Here is an 18,135-nt window from a genome sequence, read left to right as displayed (position 1 = left end):
AAAACTTCAAAATTCCAGGATTATTTTATTTCAAAGAACTTGTAAGGGAATCCTCTTCACAAGGCATCAATTCACTCTGAATGCTGAATGATATCCCTGTCCAGCTGCAAAGAGAAAGCAAGAATTAACCAATCAATCAGTGCTTATGCCAAGTGCTGTCTGCACACTATCTGTCTGTGTCCCATGTCTAATTCACCCTGTATTTGTCGATGTCACCATGATTGTCTGCACTCAAGTGTTTGCTCCCATTTTTGTTTGTGTCCCATTTCTATTTCCATCCTTTCCCATGTCCCATGTTTGTCTGCATCATATGTCTGTCTCTTTTCCCCCATATCTGCTCGTGTTCCATGTCTGCTTGGTTCCCATGTCATGTGTCCCATTTCAACCAACACCCAATATCTGTATGAGTGAATCTACTGGGTAGTGAATGGAGAAAACAGGTCAGACCCCTTTTCATGTCCTGCCTGTTAGGCTTCCTGCTCATCTTCTCACCAGTAGATATGAGATCAGTACCACTGTTGGAAAATGGACAATGATTGTCTACCGTTGTTAGTGATTAGATAAGTGTAGATGTACTGTAGTTTGTTCCTGGACAATGAGTGAGTACCTTTTCATGCTCTGTAGCGAGCAGGTTATTCACTTCCTCATGCCATCCCAACATCTCGGAAAATTTCTTCACTCCTGTTACAATATCTCCCAGTTCCACAACATCATTGGCTCTCAGTGGATTCCGAGTGACTGATCCCACCAAATCCTGATTGAAGAGGACACGAGGAACAGATTCCCTCACCATCTCCGATAAACTTGCAAATGGCTCCACCTGAAAAATTCTCATTGGTTTAGATGGTCACCAAGTACAATCTGCTTCAATTGCTCACTGTCACTAACACTCCCAGCTGAATACTAACCACTCAGCTCTCATTCCACACCCATCAAACCTCAATCCTCACCTCTTTCACCTCAACCTTCACACATCACACTCACCCAACGCCCTTTCAGCCTTTGTTCCCAGACTCGATCCTCAGCCAGCCTCATTCCTTCTACTCCTCAAACCCCATATCTCACCCCGCCATTTCCCCTCACCTTAAAAATCCATGGCCTGCAGTTGCAGTTTTATTAGCGAAAGCATATGTGAGGTTATTGTCAGATTACCAACCCACTCTAGGAAGAATATTTTGCACTTTAAATATTATAATCAGGCTGAGTCTCATTGTTCTCCAACATTTTACCTCAAACTGTTGTCATCTGTTGAAACCTGACAGCCTCATTCAGGACAAGTGGTGTTTACCTCTGTGTCTGGTGGCTGGGAACTCAGAATTTGCCACAACCTCTATTCCAGCCACAATCTTTGTCACAAGGCTTTGATCACCCAGAACTGAGGCCACCCTTCTCATCCCCATCACCTCGAGACCCTGGGACTGACAGCATCCACAAGATCAATTTCCATTCCCTTCCTGATATCACTCAACTTCCACATTACATCGCTGTATCCCCCATAACAATCAAACCCTCTCAATTGACAACTACTAACCCTTGCCCCCTCTCCTAGCTTGTATCTTGTCCTTCAACCCCGCCATGAACTGGTTCTCCACCCAAAAGACCAAGATTGTCAATGAGGCTGGGTTCCAGGCCGAAACTGATCAGTAATGTCACATGAAGCCTGAGGTTAAAACTCCCAGTGGCTTCAGGGCATTTAAAATTCAGGGCCTGAATCAGTACTGAAAATTAGGGCTATTGTTTTAATAAAACAGACCATCATGCAGTTGGGCAGAGACATAATGTTCACTCACACTGATTGTGAAGATTCAGAGGTCCCTAAGCTCAGAACCTAAAGCAGACAAATATTATTAGAATTTGAGAGGTCAATAAATGCCAATATGGAGTGGGTGGGCTGAATGGCTGCTTTTCATACTTGATGTTTCTTGTAATATAGCAGTAACATATGCTATAAAGGTAAGGTGAAGTGAGTCAACGACAAAACTTATTGAATAGAATCTGAGGTCTAGGTTAAAGGAGCAGGTAGTAGGATCAGAATATATAGTTAGATATAGGGTTAGGGAGCAAAATTTAGGATCAGAGGAATCAGGAATAAGATATGGGGCACAGGCTCAGACGCCATGTTCAAAAAACTACAATATGGTGTGAAACCGTCTGCCTGCTCTGAGTCATGGTCACACAAGAGAAGAAAGTCTCGACTGCGTTCAAGAACTATTTAACCAAAAGAGGCTTGAGTCACGTCTTCATATGCTCAATTTCCAGAAGGCTTATTTGAAAGGAATACTGAATGGTGTTCTTTGCTCCCATCCCCATCAGGATATTGGCTGAATTCAGCTCATTCAAAACATACTCCATCCTTCCACAATCACTAATGTACGCAGAAGTCAAAAGGTATTCCCCATCACCCTCGCCCTCCATGACTCCAATCACTTATGCTTTTCAGTTCAAATCCCTGTCCTCATTAAGAAGATCTCCAAGAATCCACCTGGAATTTTGATCTGAATTTTGTTCTCAAGGTTCTGGAATGGGACACGAACCCATTGCTTCTCAGCTAAAGCAGACTACAATAAACTGTAATGTGGCCAATCACTGAGACCAAGATAGAGATTCTACAAGCAATAAGGTGACGTTCCTTCCCAGAAAATGTAGGGAAGCTATCTAACAACCATCTCCCAATTCAGAGCCTATACCAGTCAGTGTCATGCCAGTGTCAGATCAGTATCTAGTCAGTATCTCACCTCAAGTGATGTCCCCAGGATGATGAGCAGGTCTGCCAAAGGCAAATCAATGATGTACTGGTGGAACTTTACAGGCAGCTGTTCCCCGAAAAAAATAATGTCGGGTTTAATGACCCCAAAGCAGGAAGGGCAGTGAGGCACCTTCCTTTCCATGACATCTCCCTGCAAACCAAACCCAGGCAGCGAAAGAGTTAGGAACATATGAACATTCCAAACATTATACAGCACAGTCACTTCATCAGCCAGGTGAAACCTCTCCCTTCACTATGTTCCCATCTTAGTCTCCCTCACCCAATCATCTCTACTGTTAATATCCCTTATCCCTTTCCCCATTACCCCTTATGCTCCAAGCATCCTTCACACCTTTTCTCATTCCCTTTACATCATTATCTCTTCCCCTCCTGGCCCTGGTTCCTAACATCCTCTCGATATAACCCTTACCCTGTCCTTTCAATCCCCTCGCAATTCCTCTTACACTACATCATCCGTTACCAGGTAACTATTTACAACCCACCAAAAAACTGTCATCATTATCTTCCAACTTGCATCTTCCATCTCATTCATCTCACTCGCATTTGGCCTTGCATTATTGCCTCACCTCTTCACCCCTTCCTCACCACCTCACAGAATACACCCCTCTCACTCCATATGCCCATCCTGCTAATACCCATCCTCCTTCACTCCTCATCTTCCTCCATTTTTCTCATTATCTCCCTTCCTATTTCCCCCAGCCTCATTCCATTCTACTCTCACTGACACAGCAATTCTTTACTCCTGTTCCCTGGGCCCCAAGACATTCAGCATTTTCTGGAAAACTGGAGATAATAAGAATCAGGAGAAAATTCACCACTGGTTGGAGTCATACTGAACACAAAGAAAGGTGGTTCTGATTGTTAGAGATCAATCACCTAAGCCCCAAACTATAACTGCAGAAGTTACTCAACCATTCTCACCTCCACCACAGAAATGCCAGGCAACGCCCATTTCCAACAACAGAAAACCTAACCAAATTCCCTTGAAGTTCATAGAATTACCATTGCTGAAACCTCAACATCCTGGGGTAATATCACTGTACTGGTAATTCAGACGATCAGGGTAATAGAACATAGAACATAGAACAGGCCCTTCAGCCCACAATGTTGTACCGACCATTGATCCTCATGTACGCACCCTCAAATTTCTGTGACCATATGCATGTCCAGCAGTCTCTTAAATGACCCCAATGACCTTGCTTCCACAACTGCTGCTGGCAACGCACTCCATGCTCTCACAACTCTGTGTAAAGACAGCAGCTATCTCAACACCATTAGTGGGCAGAGATCTAGGTGGAGAGATGTAGTGTTCTAGGAAACTTGGATATGAATTTGGAAAATGGTAACCTCATTCAACGATTCTAGAAAGAACACCAGAATAAGAATCAGGAAAGTAATCAACACAGTCCCTCAAGCTTGCTTAATAAAACCATAGCTGATCGGGTCTCAATTCCACTGATCACCTAGTCCCTATAAAGCTCGATACCCTTATGGTTTAGGATATCTACAACTCAGTACCAAATACGTTCAATGATTAAAGTTTCTACAGCCCTTTATGGAAATTCACAAAATTAGGGAAGAATTCACCCTCATCCTAGATTGGAGATGCTTCATTCTGAACCTGTGTCCCTTATCTCTACAATCCCCAATGCAATGAGAATGTATTTAGTATTTACCCTATCAATATTTCTAACCTCCAATGAGAAAAGGTCCCAGATTGCTCAATTGCTTCATTAGACAATGTTGGATGGGGGAGCATTTACAAGGTCAAAGTGGTCGACTGTCAGTTTGAAGAGGGGTAGTGAGGGAAAATGTGAAAGGGGGTAGGGACAGAACCCAAGGAGTAAAACTAGGGCAGGAATAAGCTTTCAAGGAGGTTTGACCTAGGATGGTACAGGTAGGGAGGAATCCAACAGACATTGCCGATCAGATAGTCTCAATCTTAGTGACAGAAAAAATACCACAACCTCCTTGGACTTGTTGCTGGAGGTGAAGGTAATGAAAACAAGAGGACAATTTTTATAGAGTGAGGCTTGAGGAGACTTTGTTGAAGGAATAAGATCAAAGACATGATAACACAAAATATTGTCTCAAAGCCAAACTCAATCATCCACTAAAAGCTCAAGGACTCCAGGAGTTTTGGCTCTGAGTGAATACTAATGTGCTGGGATGATGGATTCAAACCTAACCACAACAGCTTGTGGAACTTGAATTCAACTAATAAAGCTGGAATTGAAAATTAGTCTCTGTAATGATGAATATTCAACTATCATTGACAGTTGTAAAACACTAACTGTTCACTAAAGTTGTTTCGAAAGGAAATCTTCCATCCTTACCTGGTCTGGAACACGTGACTCCACATCCACAGTAATATAACTAAACATTGTCCTCTGAATTGGCCAAGCAAGCCATACAATTCAAGAGCAATTAGGGATGTGTAACAAATGTTAGCCTATCAATGATTCCCACAGCCAACGAATGTATAAAGGAAAGAAAAAACTGAATTGTACCAGCCATGTAAGTATTGTGGTTACAAGGCTAGGAATTCAACGGTGACGAATACACCTTCAGTCCCCCACAGCCCGGTCACCCTCAACAAGGCACAGAATATGAGTGTGAACGAATGCTCTCCTATCATCTGGATACATAATGATCCAACAGCAATCATGATGGTTAACACCATGTTGTATAAAGCAGCCAACTTGAACTGGATCCATCTATGCTGTTCATTCATTCACTCCTATCGCCACTATGAACAGTGGCAACTGTTTGTATCAGCCACAAGATGCACTGCAGAAACTCACCATCATTCCTTTACTAGCACTTATCAAACCTATGACACTACCACCCAGAAGGACAGGTCAGCAGGAATATAGGAACACCATCGGCTACAAGCTCCCCACAAAGTCACACAGCATCCTGAATTAGAAGGATTTCATTTTCCTTCACTGTCCTGGGTCAAAGTTGTGGCACTCCCACCCTAACAGTATCTATATGGATCCCATTCTCCAAAGACTGCAGCTGTTCAACAAAGCAGATCAGCACCACCTTCACAAAGACCAGCAGGGATAAAGAGGTGAGAAAATTTGAATCCAGCTGATGTAGATCACACTTGGAATGTATTTGGGAGGTGTTCAGAGCTAATCGGAAAGCAAGTGATTCTTTGACTGTAGAAGACACTGTACACAGACTGACAGCCAAGCACTGAATTATTCCTAAAGGAGAACCAAAAGAACTGCAGGTGCTGTAAATCAGGAACAAAAACAAAGTTGCTGGAAAAGCTCAGCAGGTCTGGCAGCATCTGTGGAGGAGAAAACAGAGTTAACATTTCAGGCTTGGTGACCCTTCCTCAGGCATTCTGAGGAAGGGTCACCAGACACGAAACGTTAACTATCTTCTCCTCCACAGATGCTGCCAGACCTACTGAGCTTTTCCAGCAACTTTGTTTTTATTCCTCGAGGAGGTCAGGATCAGTCTCTGGGGTGGATGGAGCAAAGGTGAATTGGGGTCAGTGTACATGATGAGGATCTGGATCAGCATCCGGGGGGATTGTGGTCAGTGTTCAGAGGAGACTGAAGTCAGTGTTCTGGGTTATCTAATAGTTTTGCTTCAGTAATGTTTCATTGTCTGAAGTCACTTACCCTCAGCTGTTCCCAGGAGAAGTTCTCCATGCACACAGTACACGTCGCTGTAGCAAATGTTCCATGAGCTTCCACCAATTTCTCCATTGGGATTCCAGCCACTGAAATGCAGCGGGAGAGAGAAGGCAGTCACTGAGGGATGAAAAGATGCACCGCTGATGTCCTCACCCTTCCTGGGTTCCAAAGTTTCAGACTCTTCTCAGGATCCATCAACAAACCACCTGCACTGTTAGAATAGGTGACTACTAAACTGTGGGGGGCATCTCAATCAACTTCCTGTTCTCAATGTCTATACAGAGAGATTCTGTGGGCAGTGCTCAGCATAGGATTTTAGACAGTGGTCACTTGATTCAAAAGGAAGACTGAAAAGGGATCTGGATATATTCAAAGGATTTTAAAACTATCAAGACATTGGGAAAAGTGCGGGATAGACTGAATTGCTCTTTCAGTCATCACGAGCTCAATGTTTCAACAGCCCTCATTCTGTGCTGTAGCATTCTATAATTTACTGATTATAATTTATTATGGGGAATATTATAATTCACTGACTGTAAGTTAATTCGATAAATTCTGTAACTTAATGGCTATAATTCAATATGATGAATTCTATAATACACCGTTTATAATTTAATATGGTGAATATCATAATTAACTTACTACAATTCAGTATGGTGAATTTTATAATTCACTTACTATAATTCAATATGGTGACTTCTGTAATTCAGTGACTATAATTCATTGTCTTTAATTCACTACACTTTTACAACTCACCAGAAGCCCAGCACACTAATAATAGTCACAATTCACATGGCAAAGAAAGTGGTCATTCAGCCCATTCAATAAATGCCAGCTCCCTCCAAAACAATGCAGTCAATCTAATTCTCCCATAGCACTGGACATTTCCTTCCCTCAACTGCCTGTTCAATTCCTTTCTGAAATAATTTATTTTTAAAGTTGCTTTGTATACAATAGCTCCAGCGAAGTCACAAGTCTGTGTTCACTTGTGTTCCAGACATCTATTGCAGAAATGTGGGCAACATTTGGCCACATGTGGGCATCATTGTAACGCGGGTACCCATATCTGAAAATTAGAACAGAGCAAGCGGAAGATGCCATTCAGTCTGTAAACAAAGGAATTCAGCCTCTGAACCTCTGATACAAGAAAACAGCGGGAGCAGATCATTTAGCTCCTCGAGTCTGCTAAACATTAACAGGGAAGGCCGTTCTGTTCCTTCAGTTTGTTTCGTAGTAACACAAGGAAGCCATTCATTCCCTTAAACAGTTACATTGAATCAGAGAAGGCCACGCAGCCCTCCAGGTTGCTCTGGAATTCTATCAGACGAAGGCTGATTTATTCTTCTTCTGTACTTACCCCCGCATCATTCCTTGCCAGCCCATTGCTCAAAATTAGTCTTGAAAGTTCTAACTGAATCAAGTATCCACTGGCATTTGAATGGCAGTTCCACATTTCAACACCCTTTGAAAACCATCCTTGCTGATTTCATTTCTAACTCCATGAGCTCTATTTTATTATTTTTCCAACACTTAAACCTACTTACTGCGTTCCAGGCCGTCAATGTTCTGAGTGTACATTCGTAGCAGTAACTTTTTATGGTGTAAAAGTCTGACAAAGTAGTGTGTGTAGTTAGGTTTGCAGTTTCCAGGGTACAGCTGCTTGGCCAGAGCAAAGAAAGGCTTTGGATTGTGGGAAAAGTAGTTGATTTCAAAGATGGCTTCTGGGTATGGGATGTCATATTCTTGTAGGTTGTCATAGAGTCCACTGCCTGGTGACCTGAATATGTAACAATGGAAATGAAAACTAAAACAGTTAGTATCAATTTCTAGGATGATTCCAACTTGCCACTTCATCCATTTTGTGAGAACATCACAGCAACAGATCAGAACACAATGATCTTGAACAAACATTTCCACAACTCAGGAGAAAGCCAATCATTTGTTGCTGTTCTTTCTGACCTGGAGATGAAAGGGGAGAAAGCAAGATGACAACAATTGATTCACATTGAGCGCTGAATTTTTACATAAACCAAATCCCTGCAGAGGTACCCGAACAAGTCAGTCATGTGTTGATGGCCCTGAGTTCATTTCGGAAATATGTGTTTCAGTCTCCCTGGGTTAGAAGCTCGGTGCTTTCTCACAAGGGTGAACTTATCAGGAGAACCTGTAGACACCAACACAGAAAAAAACACTCGATCAACACTGGGCCAAAGTCCATTTAAACTACAGAGATTGCAGGACAGGCAGTTACCCAGAAAGAGTTACCAGAGAGAGTGGAGTTGGCAAGATAAGGATGTGACAAGATATGCTGGTGCTGATTGCCACATACAGAAGGCTGGAGCCGCTATACGCGTGCAGCTTCGAGGAAACATTGATCAATTCCCTCACCTACTGAGCTTGGGTAGGAATATGTCATTGAACAAGAGGATTTCTCCAGAAACAGTGCGAGGAATAACCTCATTCTAGCAAGCACAGATTATCTGAAGCAAAAACAAAATTGCTGGAGAAACTCAGCAGATCGGGCAACACCTATGAACAGAAAGCAGAGTTAACATTTCAAGTCCGGTGATCTTTGTTCAGAACTGACAGCAGCTAGGAAAAGGTGGTATTTATTCTGACCACAGTGGGGAGGGGAGGAGGAGGAGTGAGTGGGTAGGTGGGCCCTAGTTATGCCTGTCTCTGTGTGTCCGTGGAACATTCTTTGTTCTAGTCCTGCTTGGGTCATTCCCCAGAACTCTTTCTCTGGTAAATTGATGACATCATTGGTGCTGCTTCCTTCTCGCATTTAGAATTGGGAAAATTTATCAATTTTACTTCCAATTTCCACAATGCTCTCACCTTCATCTGATCCATCTCTGACTGCCCCCTTCCCTGCCTCGACTGTCTGTTTACATTTCTGGGGGTAGGCTGGCACCAATATCCACTAAAAGTCAAGCAGCTCCCACCATTACCTGGAGGTTACATCCTCACTCCCTATCTCCTGTAAGGACTCCATCACATTCTCCCAGTTTCTCCATCCCCATTGCATCTGTTCTGATGATGCCACCTTCTGCAGAAATTCCCACCTTTTCCTCTACATAGGATTCGCCAACACTGTGATTAACAGGGCCCTTAGTTGTGTCTGATCCAGTTCCTGCACTTCGGCCCTCAGCCCTTCCCTTCCCTTCCCTTCCACAATAGTGATAAGATCACCCTGGTCCTCAGTTACCACCCACCTACACGTGTATACCAAGTATCATAAGGTGCCATTTCCACTACCTCCAGCCACATGCTACCACCAGACATCTATTCTCCTTCCTCCCCTTGTCAGTATTTCACAGGAACTATTCCCTCCAGGACACCATGGTCAACTCCTTCCCCACTCCCAAGTGCACCCCACACTCCCACTGCAATTTCCCATACAATCGCAGAAGGTGTAACAGTCATCCATTTACCTCTTCCCTCCTCACTATCCAAGGCCCTAGTCATACCTTCCAGGTGACGCCATGATTTACCTGCACTTCACTCAATCTATTTTGCTGTATTCACTGTGCACAATGTGATCCCGTCTACACGGGGGAGACAAAACGCAGGCTGGGTGACCTCTTCGCAGATCACCCACTTTATGTCCATAAAAATGGCCCCAAGCTTCCAGTTGCCTGCCACTTCATGTGCTCACCGGGCAATATTTCTGACTTCTGCAGTGTTCCAGCAAGGATCAGCGCAAGCAGGAAGAACAGCGCCTCGTCTTACATTCAGGGACTATGTAGCCTTCGATATCATATTCAACAAATTTACAGCCTGAACTCTACCTTCCATGTCCTTTAGCCAAACCCACACCATATACTCGTTAATGCTGCTTTCGCCTACTCATGGACACTGTTATCAGCTTTTTCTCCTTTCCTGGCTTACTACGAACTATGTGCTTGTCTGCCTAACTTTATTTGTGTCTCTCTGGACTCTCTGTGCTCCTCACCCACCCTAATCACCCCATTATCAGCATAAATACCACCTTTTCCGAGCTACTATCACTCCTGAAGAAGAGTCACTGGGCTCAAAATGTTAACTCTTGCTTTGTCTCCACTGATGCTGCCAGATCCGCCGAGCTTCTCAAAGAATTTCTGATTTTGTTTCGGATCTTTACCATTGGCAGCTCTTTGGTTTTACTTTACAAATTACTTGATTCTGACTATAATGGCTCTTTCGAAGCTTCGTACAATTCAAGTATTTGATTTAGAAATACCTCTGAAACTGTCTAATTTTGTTCCATATTATGCTCCCATCACATCAAAAATACTGAGCAATTAATAAGCCATTTAATTTGATAAATAGATATTACTGGATTAACTAGCACTAATAATTAACAATAACATAAGGACATCTGTGAAAAATTAACTTGGTTCAGAAAGTCGGGAAACAGAATCAGATTGGGTGGATTAGGACTGGTAAGAGTTAAAAAGTGCTGACAGTTTATAGGCCCTTTAACTGTAGATATACACTGAATGAAGAATTAAACAAGAAATTATTGGCATTTGTAATAGTTGTGGAGTATGTTTATCTTCATATTGATTGGACTAATTAAATTGGAAAAGATTGTCTGCAAGATGTTTTCATGGCCGTTTCCGCAGCAATATGTTGTGGAACCAACAAGGGATAAATCTAAATTAAATTTAGCATTGTGCAATGAAGCAAGGTTAACTGCAAATGTTATTGTAAAAGGCCAAGTGGGAAATATTGATCATAACACAACTGAATATCACTTTGACATACTTCAAATACAAATAAAAAATATTTAACCGAAATCTTGTTTTCATTAGGAGATACTGCTGCAGCCTCAGTCCTGAGCCTTGTTTCCTGCAACATGTAAAGACTCTTTTAAACAGATTCTATAGACTGTTTATCATACATGTAGCCCTACTATTAACCAACTGGGTAACACTGAGCTTCCAATTAACACTGAAAACTCAACTATCAGACTGGAAACCATGGATTTATATTCCTGCTTTTGGAACACAGGAATAGAAAGGACCAATGAGCCCTTGAGTCAACTCTGACATTCAATTCATGCCTGATCAGTATCTTAACTCCATCTACTTGCACTGGTTCTATAATCCTCAATACCTAACAAAAATCTATCAGTTGCAGCCTTGAAATTTTCAATTGATCCCCAGCCTTAAAAACTGTTGGGAGTTAAGATTCTATGTAAAGTATCATTCCTTCTACATGAGAGGGGAAACAAACGTGCTTCTCTGGATAACAGCACAGTGCAGTCCATTACTCATTGTTATAGTCCTCAGATTAATCACATCGATAGTCTGTTGCACAGTAACATTACTGGTTGATTGTCATTGCTGTTGGTGGTCAGTTATGAGATTCCTAATGCCAGGGTTGGGATACCTGAAATCAGGGATTCCGCTGGGTGTACTGATTCCTGCACCAGACATCACCACAATCCTATGACACTCCCTGTTCCGAATGAGCCTTGCGATGTCCTTAAGTGACTGCACTCTCTCACCACTTCCTTTCCCACTGAAGATGTACCGGACAAAAGATGAGGTTGATGAACGATTCACACAGCGGATTCTGTAACAATATATAAAACACCCACAGAATGGACTAGAATCCATCCTGAATAATTTTAGGTTTGAGTTCTACATGCATCCTTGCTCTCCGCGAGTATCTAATGCAATCCCAGACAGCACAGGACCACGTTCCAAAACTGATCAAACTCTAGAAGTCTGAAACAGATTAGAATAGTCAATTCAATGTCAAATCAACTTCACCCTGCTTCAACATTTCCATATTGTTTGAATGCTGAGCCTCACAGTGACATACAGGTGAAATGAAACTTCTGAAGGAGCAGAACAGTTTAAATACCAGCTTCCTGATTTCCGTACTTAATGCTTGTGAGATCACTGTTAACTTGTTAACATCATCATTACTTTAAACACAATATTTGATCTATCAATTTCAGGGAGTGTAAATACAACTCATTTATGTATGCTTTGTACCTTGAGCCCTTGCTGTGTGCCTGTCTGCAAATATTGAGTCCAGTCAGGATTCCAGTTTGGAAATTTCTGATGCAGCTATGATTAAACTGTAACCATCGAGTAGCAAAGAAACCAGGCTGGGTCCAGGTGAGACTCTGATACAATGCAAAACTCATGTTTCCAACTGAAATAAGGACAGAAAACAATTCAATTATCATGTATCACATGTGGCTCAATGATTCTTTTTGTTTTTGCCTCTGATTTAGAGGTCATGGAGTCAAGCACCACTCCAAAGCCTAAAGTACATGGTGATACTCACTATGCAGCATTGAGGCAGCACTACACTGCAGTCGTGAGGGAGTGCTGGACTGCAGAGGTGCAGTAGAGGGAACACTGCACTGTAGAAGCACCAAAGGAGGAGCACTGTATTATGGGAGAAGCAGTGCTGAGGGACCACTGCACTAAAGGAGGATCAGGATTGAGGGAGCAGTGTACTGTGGGTGGAGCAGAAGTGAGAGTGCTCTGTACTGTGAGAAGAGAAGAATTGAGGCATGCTGTATTATAGGAGAGGCAGGTCTGAGGGAACACTATGAAAGAACCCTGTACTGTGAAAGTAGTGGTACTGAAGGAGCACTGTATTATAGGAGAAGCAGTACTGAAGGAGCGTGACACTGTAGGGGGAGCAGTACTCGGGGAGCACGACTGACGGAGCACTACACTGTGGGGAGAGCAGTACTGAGGGAGCACTGTGCTATGGGAGGAGCAGGATCAAGGGAACGCTGTATTGTGTGAGAAGTATTACTGCCAGCCTGTTGTATTGTAAGACAGGCAGTACTGAGGGAGCAGAGATAATGGCAACTGCAGATGCTGGAGAATCCGAGATAACAAAGTATGGAGCTGGATGAACGCAGCAGGCCAAGCAGCATCTTAGGAGCACAAAAGCTGACGTTTCAGGCCTAGACCCTTCATCAGAAAAGGGGGATGGGCAGAGGATTCTGAAATAAATAGGGATAGAGGGGGAGGCGGACCAAAGATGGATAGAGGAGAAAATAGGTGGAGAGAAGAGTATGGGTGGGGAGGGGATAGGTCAGTCTGGGGAGGACAGACAGATCAAGGGGGCAGGATGAGGTTGGTAGATAGGAAATGGAGGTGCGGCTTGAGGTAGGAGAGGTGGGATAGGTAAGAGGAAGAACAGGTTAGGGAGGCGGGGACGAGCTGGGCTGGTTTTGGGATGCAGTGGGGGGAGGGGAGATTTTGAAGCTGGTGAAATCCACATTGATACTGTTGGGCTGCAGGGTTCCCAAGCGGAATATGAGTTGCTGTTCCTGCAATCTTCGGGTGACATCATTGTGGCACTGCAGGAGGCCCATGATGGACATGTCATCTAAGGAATGGGAGGGCGAGTTAAAATGGTTTGCGACGGGGAGGTGCAGTTGTTTATTGTGAACCGAGCGGAGGTGTTCTGCAAAGCGGACCCCAAGCCTCCGCTTGGTTTCCCCAATGTAGAGGATGCCACAACGGGTACAGTGGATACAGTATACCACACTGGCAGATGTGCAGGTGAACCTCTGCTTAATATGGAAAGTCTTCTTGAGGCCTGGGATGGGGGTGAGGGAGGAGGTGTGGGGGCAAGTGTAGCATTTCCTGCAGTTGCAGGGGAAAGTGCCGGGTGTGGTGGGTTTGGAGGGGAGTGTGGAGTGAACAAGGGAGTTGCGGAGAGAGTGGTCTCTCAGGAAGGCAGACAAGGGTGGCGTTGGAAAAATGTCTTTAGTGGTGGGGTCGGATTGTAGATGGCGGAAGTGTCGGAGGATGACGCGTTGTATCCGGAGGTTGGAGCGCTGCGCTACAGGGGGACACAGTTCTGAGGAAGCGCTGCACTGCAAATGGAGCAGTACTGTAGAAGAAGCAGCGGAGCATTGTACTTTTGAGGGAGCCAAACCGAGGGATCAGGATCAATACATATAGGTGCACAGAAGCTTCTGTGGGATATATGCTGGGCGTCCAGTAATCAAACATATATTCTCGACATGCAGAGCGCAGTGCAGGTATATAGCAATCAGTATAAATGTATAGCAGATGTACAGTGTTGTGTGTGAATCTACGCTGAATGGGCAATGCTCAGTATACTTATATATCGATGTGGGGTGCTTGGTGTGGGTACATTCATTATGGGTATATATCAAGCATAGGCCTGTGTCCAATGCACAACATTTCCTGAACCCATACAATACGATGTGGGTATATACTGAGTATACAGAGCTTGGTGTGAATAGATCCCAGGTGAACAGAAAGATGTGGGTATGTATACAAACATATAAAATGGCACAAGTGGGCCATTTACACTTTCACCTGCTTTACCAATCAACATGCTTATGGCTGGTTTTTTTGTGTTTTGAATTCCACAATAACAACTACCTCTGAAAACCTGTGATTGCCTTAAAGAGTCTATCTACCTCCACCTTAAAAATAGATCAATAACCCTGCTTCCACTGCCTTCTCAGACACACAGTTCTAAAATCATTCAATCCTCTGAGAGAAAACATATCCTATTTCTACCTTAAAAGGGCACTGACTAATTTGAAAACAACATTCCCTGTTTCTCAAACTAACCCTCAAGAAGAAGCATCCATTCTGTGTCCAAGTTAATAAAATGTGAGGCTGGATGAACACAGCAGGCCCAGCAGCATCCCAGGAGCACGCATTGTGTGTCCATCTTGGTTAGACCATTCATGATCTTCCACACTTCCATCAAGGCACCCCTCACTTTTCTAAACTCAAGTGCAAACATGGCCAGTCTGTCCAACATATCCTCATTAGATTTTCTGACTGATAATCTAACCAGTCACTCATCTTTTACTGTATTTGTTCGTGTTATGTGGGCTTCCAAGGCTAAGCCAGAATTTATTGCCCATCCCCAATTGCACAGAGGGCAGCTGAGGGTTAGCCATTTTGTCATGGTGAGATTTGAATCCATGTCTCGAGAGCGTTAATTAGCCTGTGGTTCTGGATTACTAACACAATGACATTACTGCTATGCAAGTGCCTCCTAAAAATGGAATGTCACCTTTTGTTATAAAGAATTAGATTAAAGAAATAAAGATATTGTAATATAACAATTTATGGTCTTTATGAAATAGTAATGTGTGTCTTTTACCCAGGGAAGGAAATACTTATCCCATTGGGAGTGCAATGTAGGGTTCACTTGGTTAATTTTTGGGATGACAAGATGTCCTCTGAGGAGACATTTGAGTATACCAGGCCTATATTTCCTGAAGTTTGAAAAGACGCCTGGTGATCTAATTCAAAATCAATAAAATTCTTAAAGGGACTTGTGGTCACAGTCTATGAATAGGAGCCTAATTATTATGGGCCCAGGAGAGATGGTTTCTCACATATGGTTGTGACTCATTTGGAATTATTTCTCCCAGAAATCTTTCGATGCTTCATCATCGCGTATACATTTCAAGACAGAAATTGATAGATTTTGAATACCAAGGGAAGGGATTTACAGGATGTTGCTGGGATTGGAGGCTGAACAGGCTGATGTTATTTTCCCTGGAGCGTTGGAGGCTGAGGGGTGACCTTATTGAGGTGTATAAAATCATGAGGGACATGTACAGGATGAATATCCAAGGTCTTTTTCCCAGGGTAGGGTTTAAGGTGAGACGGGAAAGATTTAAAAGGGCCTGAGGGGCAATATTTAATGTAGGTGGCGACGTGTGCATGGAACGGCTGCCAGAGGAGGCGGTGGAGGTGGTACAATTATAACATTTAAGAGGCATTTGGATGGCTATGTGAATAGGAAGAGGTCAGAGGGATATGGACCACCTGCTGGCAAATGGGCCTAAATCAGTTTAGGATATCTTGTCGGTATGAACAACTTGGACAAAGGGTTTGTGTCCTTGCTGTACAACGTTATGACTTAAGGGATATAGGAGAAGGGTAGAAAAGTGAAATTGAGATAGGAATCAGTCACCTACTGAATGGTAAATCAGGTTCTTGAGGGCAAATGAGAGCACTCTCTGCTCCAATTCTCAGTGTAGAGGGTATTGCTGATTGTTACCTCTTGCTATGTGCTGCCTCTGGGTGGTAGCTGGACTCTGATGTGAAGAATATTCCCTGTCTGAACAAGAGCTGCTCTCACCTGATGCCTCTCTGATGAAATGTCTTCAAATACCGTAACTTTCCAACAAGCAGCCCCTTCAGAAACAAACTGGGCCAGTCCATATGACACCGCGAGTAGTAGAATTAGCAAAGGAGGATCCAGCAGTTAAAGGTTAATCTTCCTGACACTACTGCAAAACAGGGAGAGAGAAAAAAAACAAGAATAAAACTTTATTTCCATTTTCTTTGAGCATCTTTGCATTTGGTTACAAAACATCAGAGAAGGGAATATGCGCCCCAAGTGACTGAATGGGGCAGCTTGAAGTGGCAAGTATGAAACCTCGGGGTATTGTCTTTTGATTTGTGTCTATCTGATGGGTGCCAAATAAAGCAAATTATATTCAAGATATTTTTGAAATTGTCGCTATTTTGACAGTTTGTAAATACAGTAAAAAGGCAAGTCTGTCTTTATGATACACAGACGGGTGCCTAGAAAAACTCAGCAAGCCATGCAGGATCTGGAGAAAAGGAACAGTCAACATTTCGAGTATTACTCTTCTTCAGGACTGTCTTTAGGCTTCTGGTAAGTTTTCACTTCGGGTACAATAAAGTATCACTTTCCAAAGGGGTTGATGATTAATTTACTTTCACAGGAATATGGAGAAAGACTGTTGGGCCATTTGTACAGATCAGCCAGGAGGCAGATAGGCTGAAGTCTGTAATGAAAATCTAGGATTGAGTATAAAACGTATTGAGTGTCGGACGGTCTGAGACACAACAGGGGAATGAATTCAATCTGACCCAGAGACCAGTTCCCAAATCCTGGGTTGACAAGGTGTCGAGCTGGATGAACACAGTAGGCCAAGCAGCGTCAGAGGAGCGGGAAGGCTGATGTTTCAGGCCTAGACCCTCCTTCAGAAATGAAGAAGAGTCTCGGCTCGAAACGTCAGCCTTCCTGTTCTTCTGATGCTGCCATGTTGACTGTGTTCATCCAGCTCGACACCTTGTTATCTCAGATTCTCCAGTATCTGCAGTTCCTACTATCCCCAAATCCTGGGTGATGGATTGGAAGGAATGGAGCCTGGTCAAGGGGAGGTAGACCGAGATTACAGAGTTGGAAGAACACAAAATCAGGAACTGTGTTCCTCCAGCATCTCCAGTTCATGCTATCTCTTACACAGAGACAGTAACCGTGTTACCTCTGTCTCTTACACGGAGTTGTTTGTTCAAGAACTGATTCCGTTAAAAAAATGTCAAACTACTGGGAGAGAAGGGACAGGACAATGTGCTCAGTACTGGGGGGAGATGGGGGACAGTGTACCCAATAATGGGGTGGGGGATGGGGGACAGTGTACCCGGTAATGGGGGTCAGTGTACCCGGTAATGGGGGGGGGAGAGATGGGGGTCACTGTACCCGGTAATGGGGGGGGGAGAGATGGGGGTCAGTGTACCTGGTAACGGGGGCGGGGGGAAATGGGGGACAGTGTACCTGGTAATGGGGGGGAATGGGGAGAGATGGGGGATAGTGTACCCGGTAACGGGGGTGGGGGGATGGGGGACATTGTACCCGGTGGCGGGTGATGAAGGTGGTTGAGTTCTGCGGTGCCCCATATTGCGGTATTTACAGTACCGGAAGTTG

At 43.6% G+C, this 18,135-nt stretch overlaps 1 protein-coding gene across 10 annotated transcripts; it reads right to left on the bottom strand.

Annotated features, from left to right (window-relative positions):
• Positions 1-18,115, bottom strand: LOC125459564 (NAD-dependent protein deacetylase sirtuin-3, mitochondrial-like). Of its 10 annotated transcripts, none has more exons than XM_048546155.1 (9): positions 18,064-18,115; positions 16,456-16,687; positions 12,414-12,576; positions 11,800-11,985; positions 7,968-8,200; positions 6,409-6,509; positions 2,736-2,897; positions 608-820; positions 1-104 (listed from the first exon to the last, which is right to left on the bottom strand). In XM_048546155.1, the coding sequence occupies exons 3-9, from the start codon at positions 12,566-12,568 to the stop codon at positions 72-74; spliced, it is 1,083 nt and encodes a 360-aa protein (XP_048402112.1). In that variant the 5' UTR covers positions 12,569-12,576; positions 16,456-16,687; positions 18,064-18,115; the 3' UTR covers positions 1-71. The 10 variants fall into 10 exon arrangements, with proteins under 10 accessions (XP_048402112.1, XP_048402113.1, XP_048402114.1 ...); XM_048546156.1 differs by having other exon boundaries at positions 16,537-16,687; XM_048546157.1 differs by lacking the exon at positions 18,064-18,115 and having other exon boundaries at positions 16,373-16,470.
• Positions 18,116-18,135: the final 20 nt, after the last annotated feature.

Source organism: Stegostoma tigrinum, chromosome 17 (assembly GCF_030684315.1).
Source record: "Stegostoma tigrinum isolate sSteTig4 chromosome 17, sSteTig4.hap1, whole genome shotgun sequence".
Lineage (NCBI taxonomy): Eukaryota > Metazoa > Chordata > Chondrichthyes > Orectolobiformes > Stegostomatidae > Stegostoma > Stegostoma tigrinum.
Note: the sequence above shows the minus strand (reverse complement) of the source record. Positions and strands in the feature narration are given on the sequence as shown.

Bases quoted from the DNA above. Each gene is read 5' to 3' on its own strand.
- LOC125459564 (XM_048546154.2), bottom strand. The intron at 8,201-11,799 runs GTATCCCAACCC...TTACATATTCAG, and splicing joins AGCGGAATCCCTGATTTCAG to GTCACCAGGCAGTGGACTCT. The intron at 821-2,735 runs GTGAGATACTGA...AGAATTTTTCAG, and splicing joins TCCTGGGGACATCACTTGAG to GTGGAGCCATTTGCAAGTTT.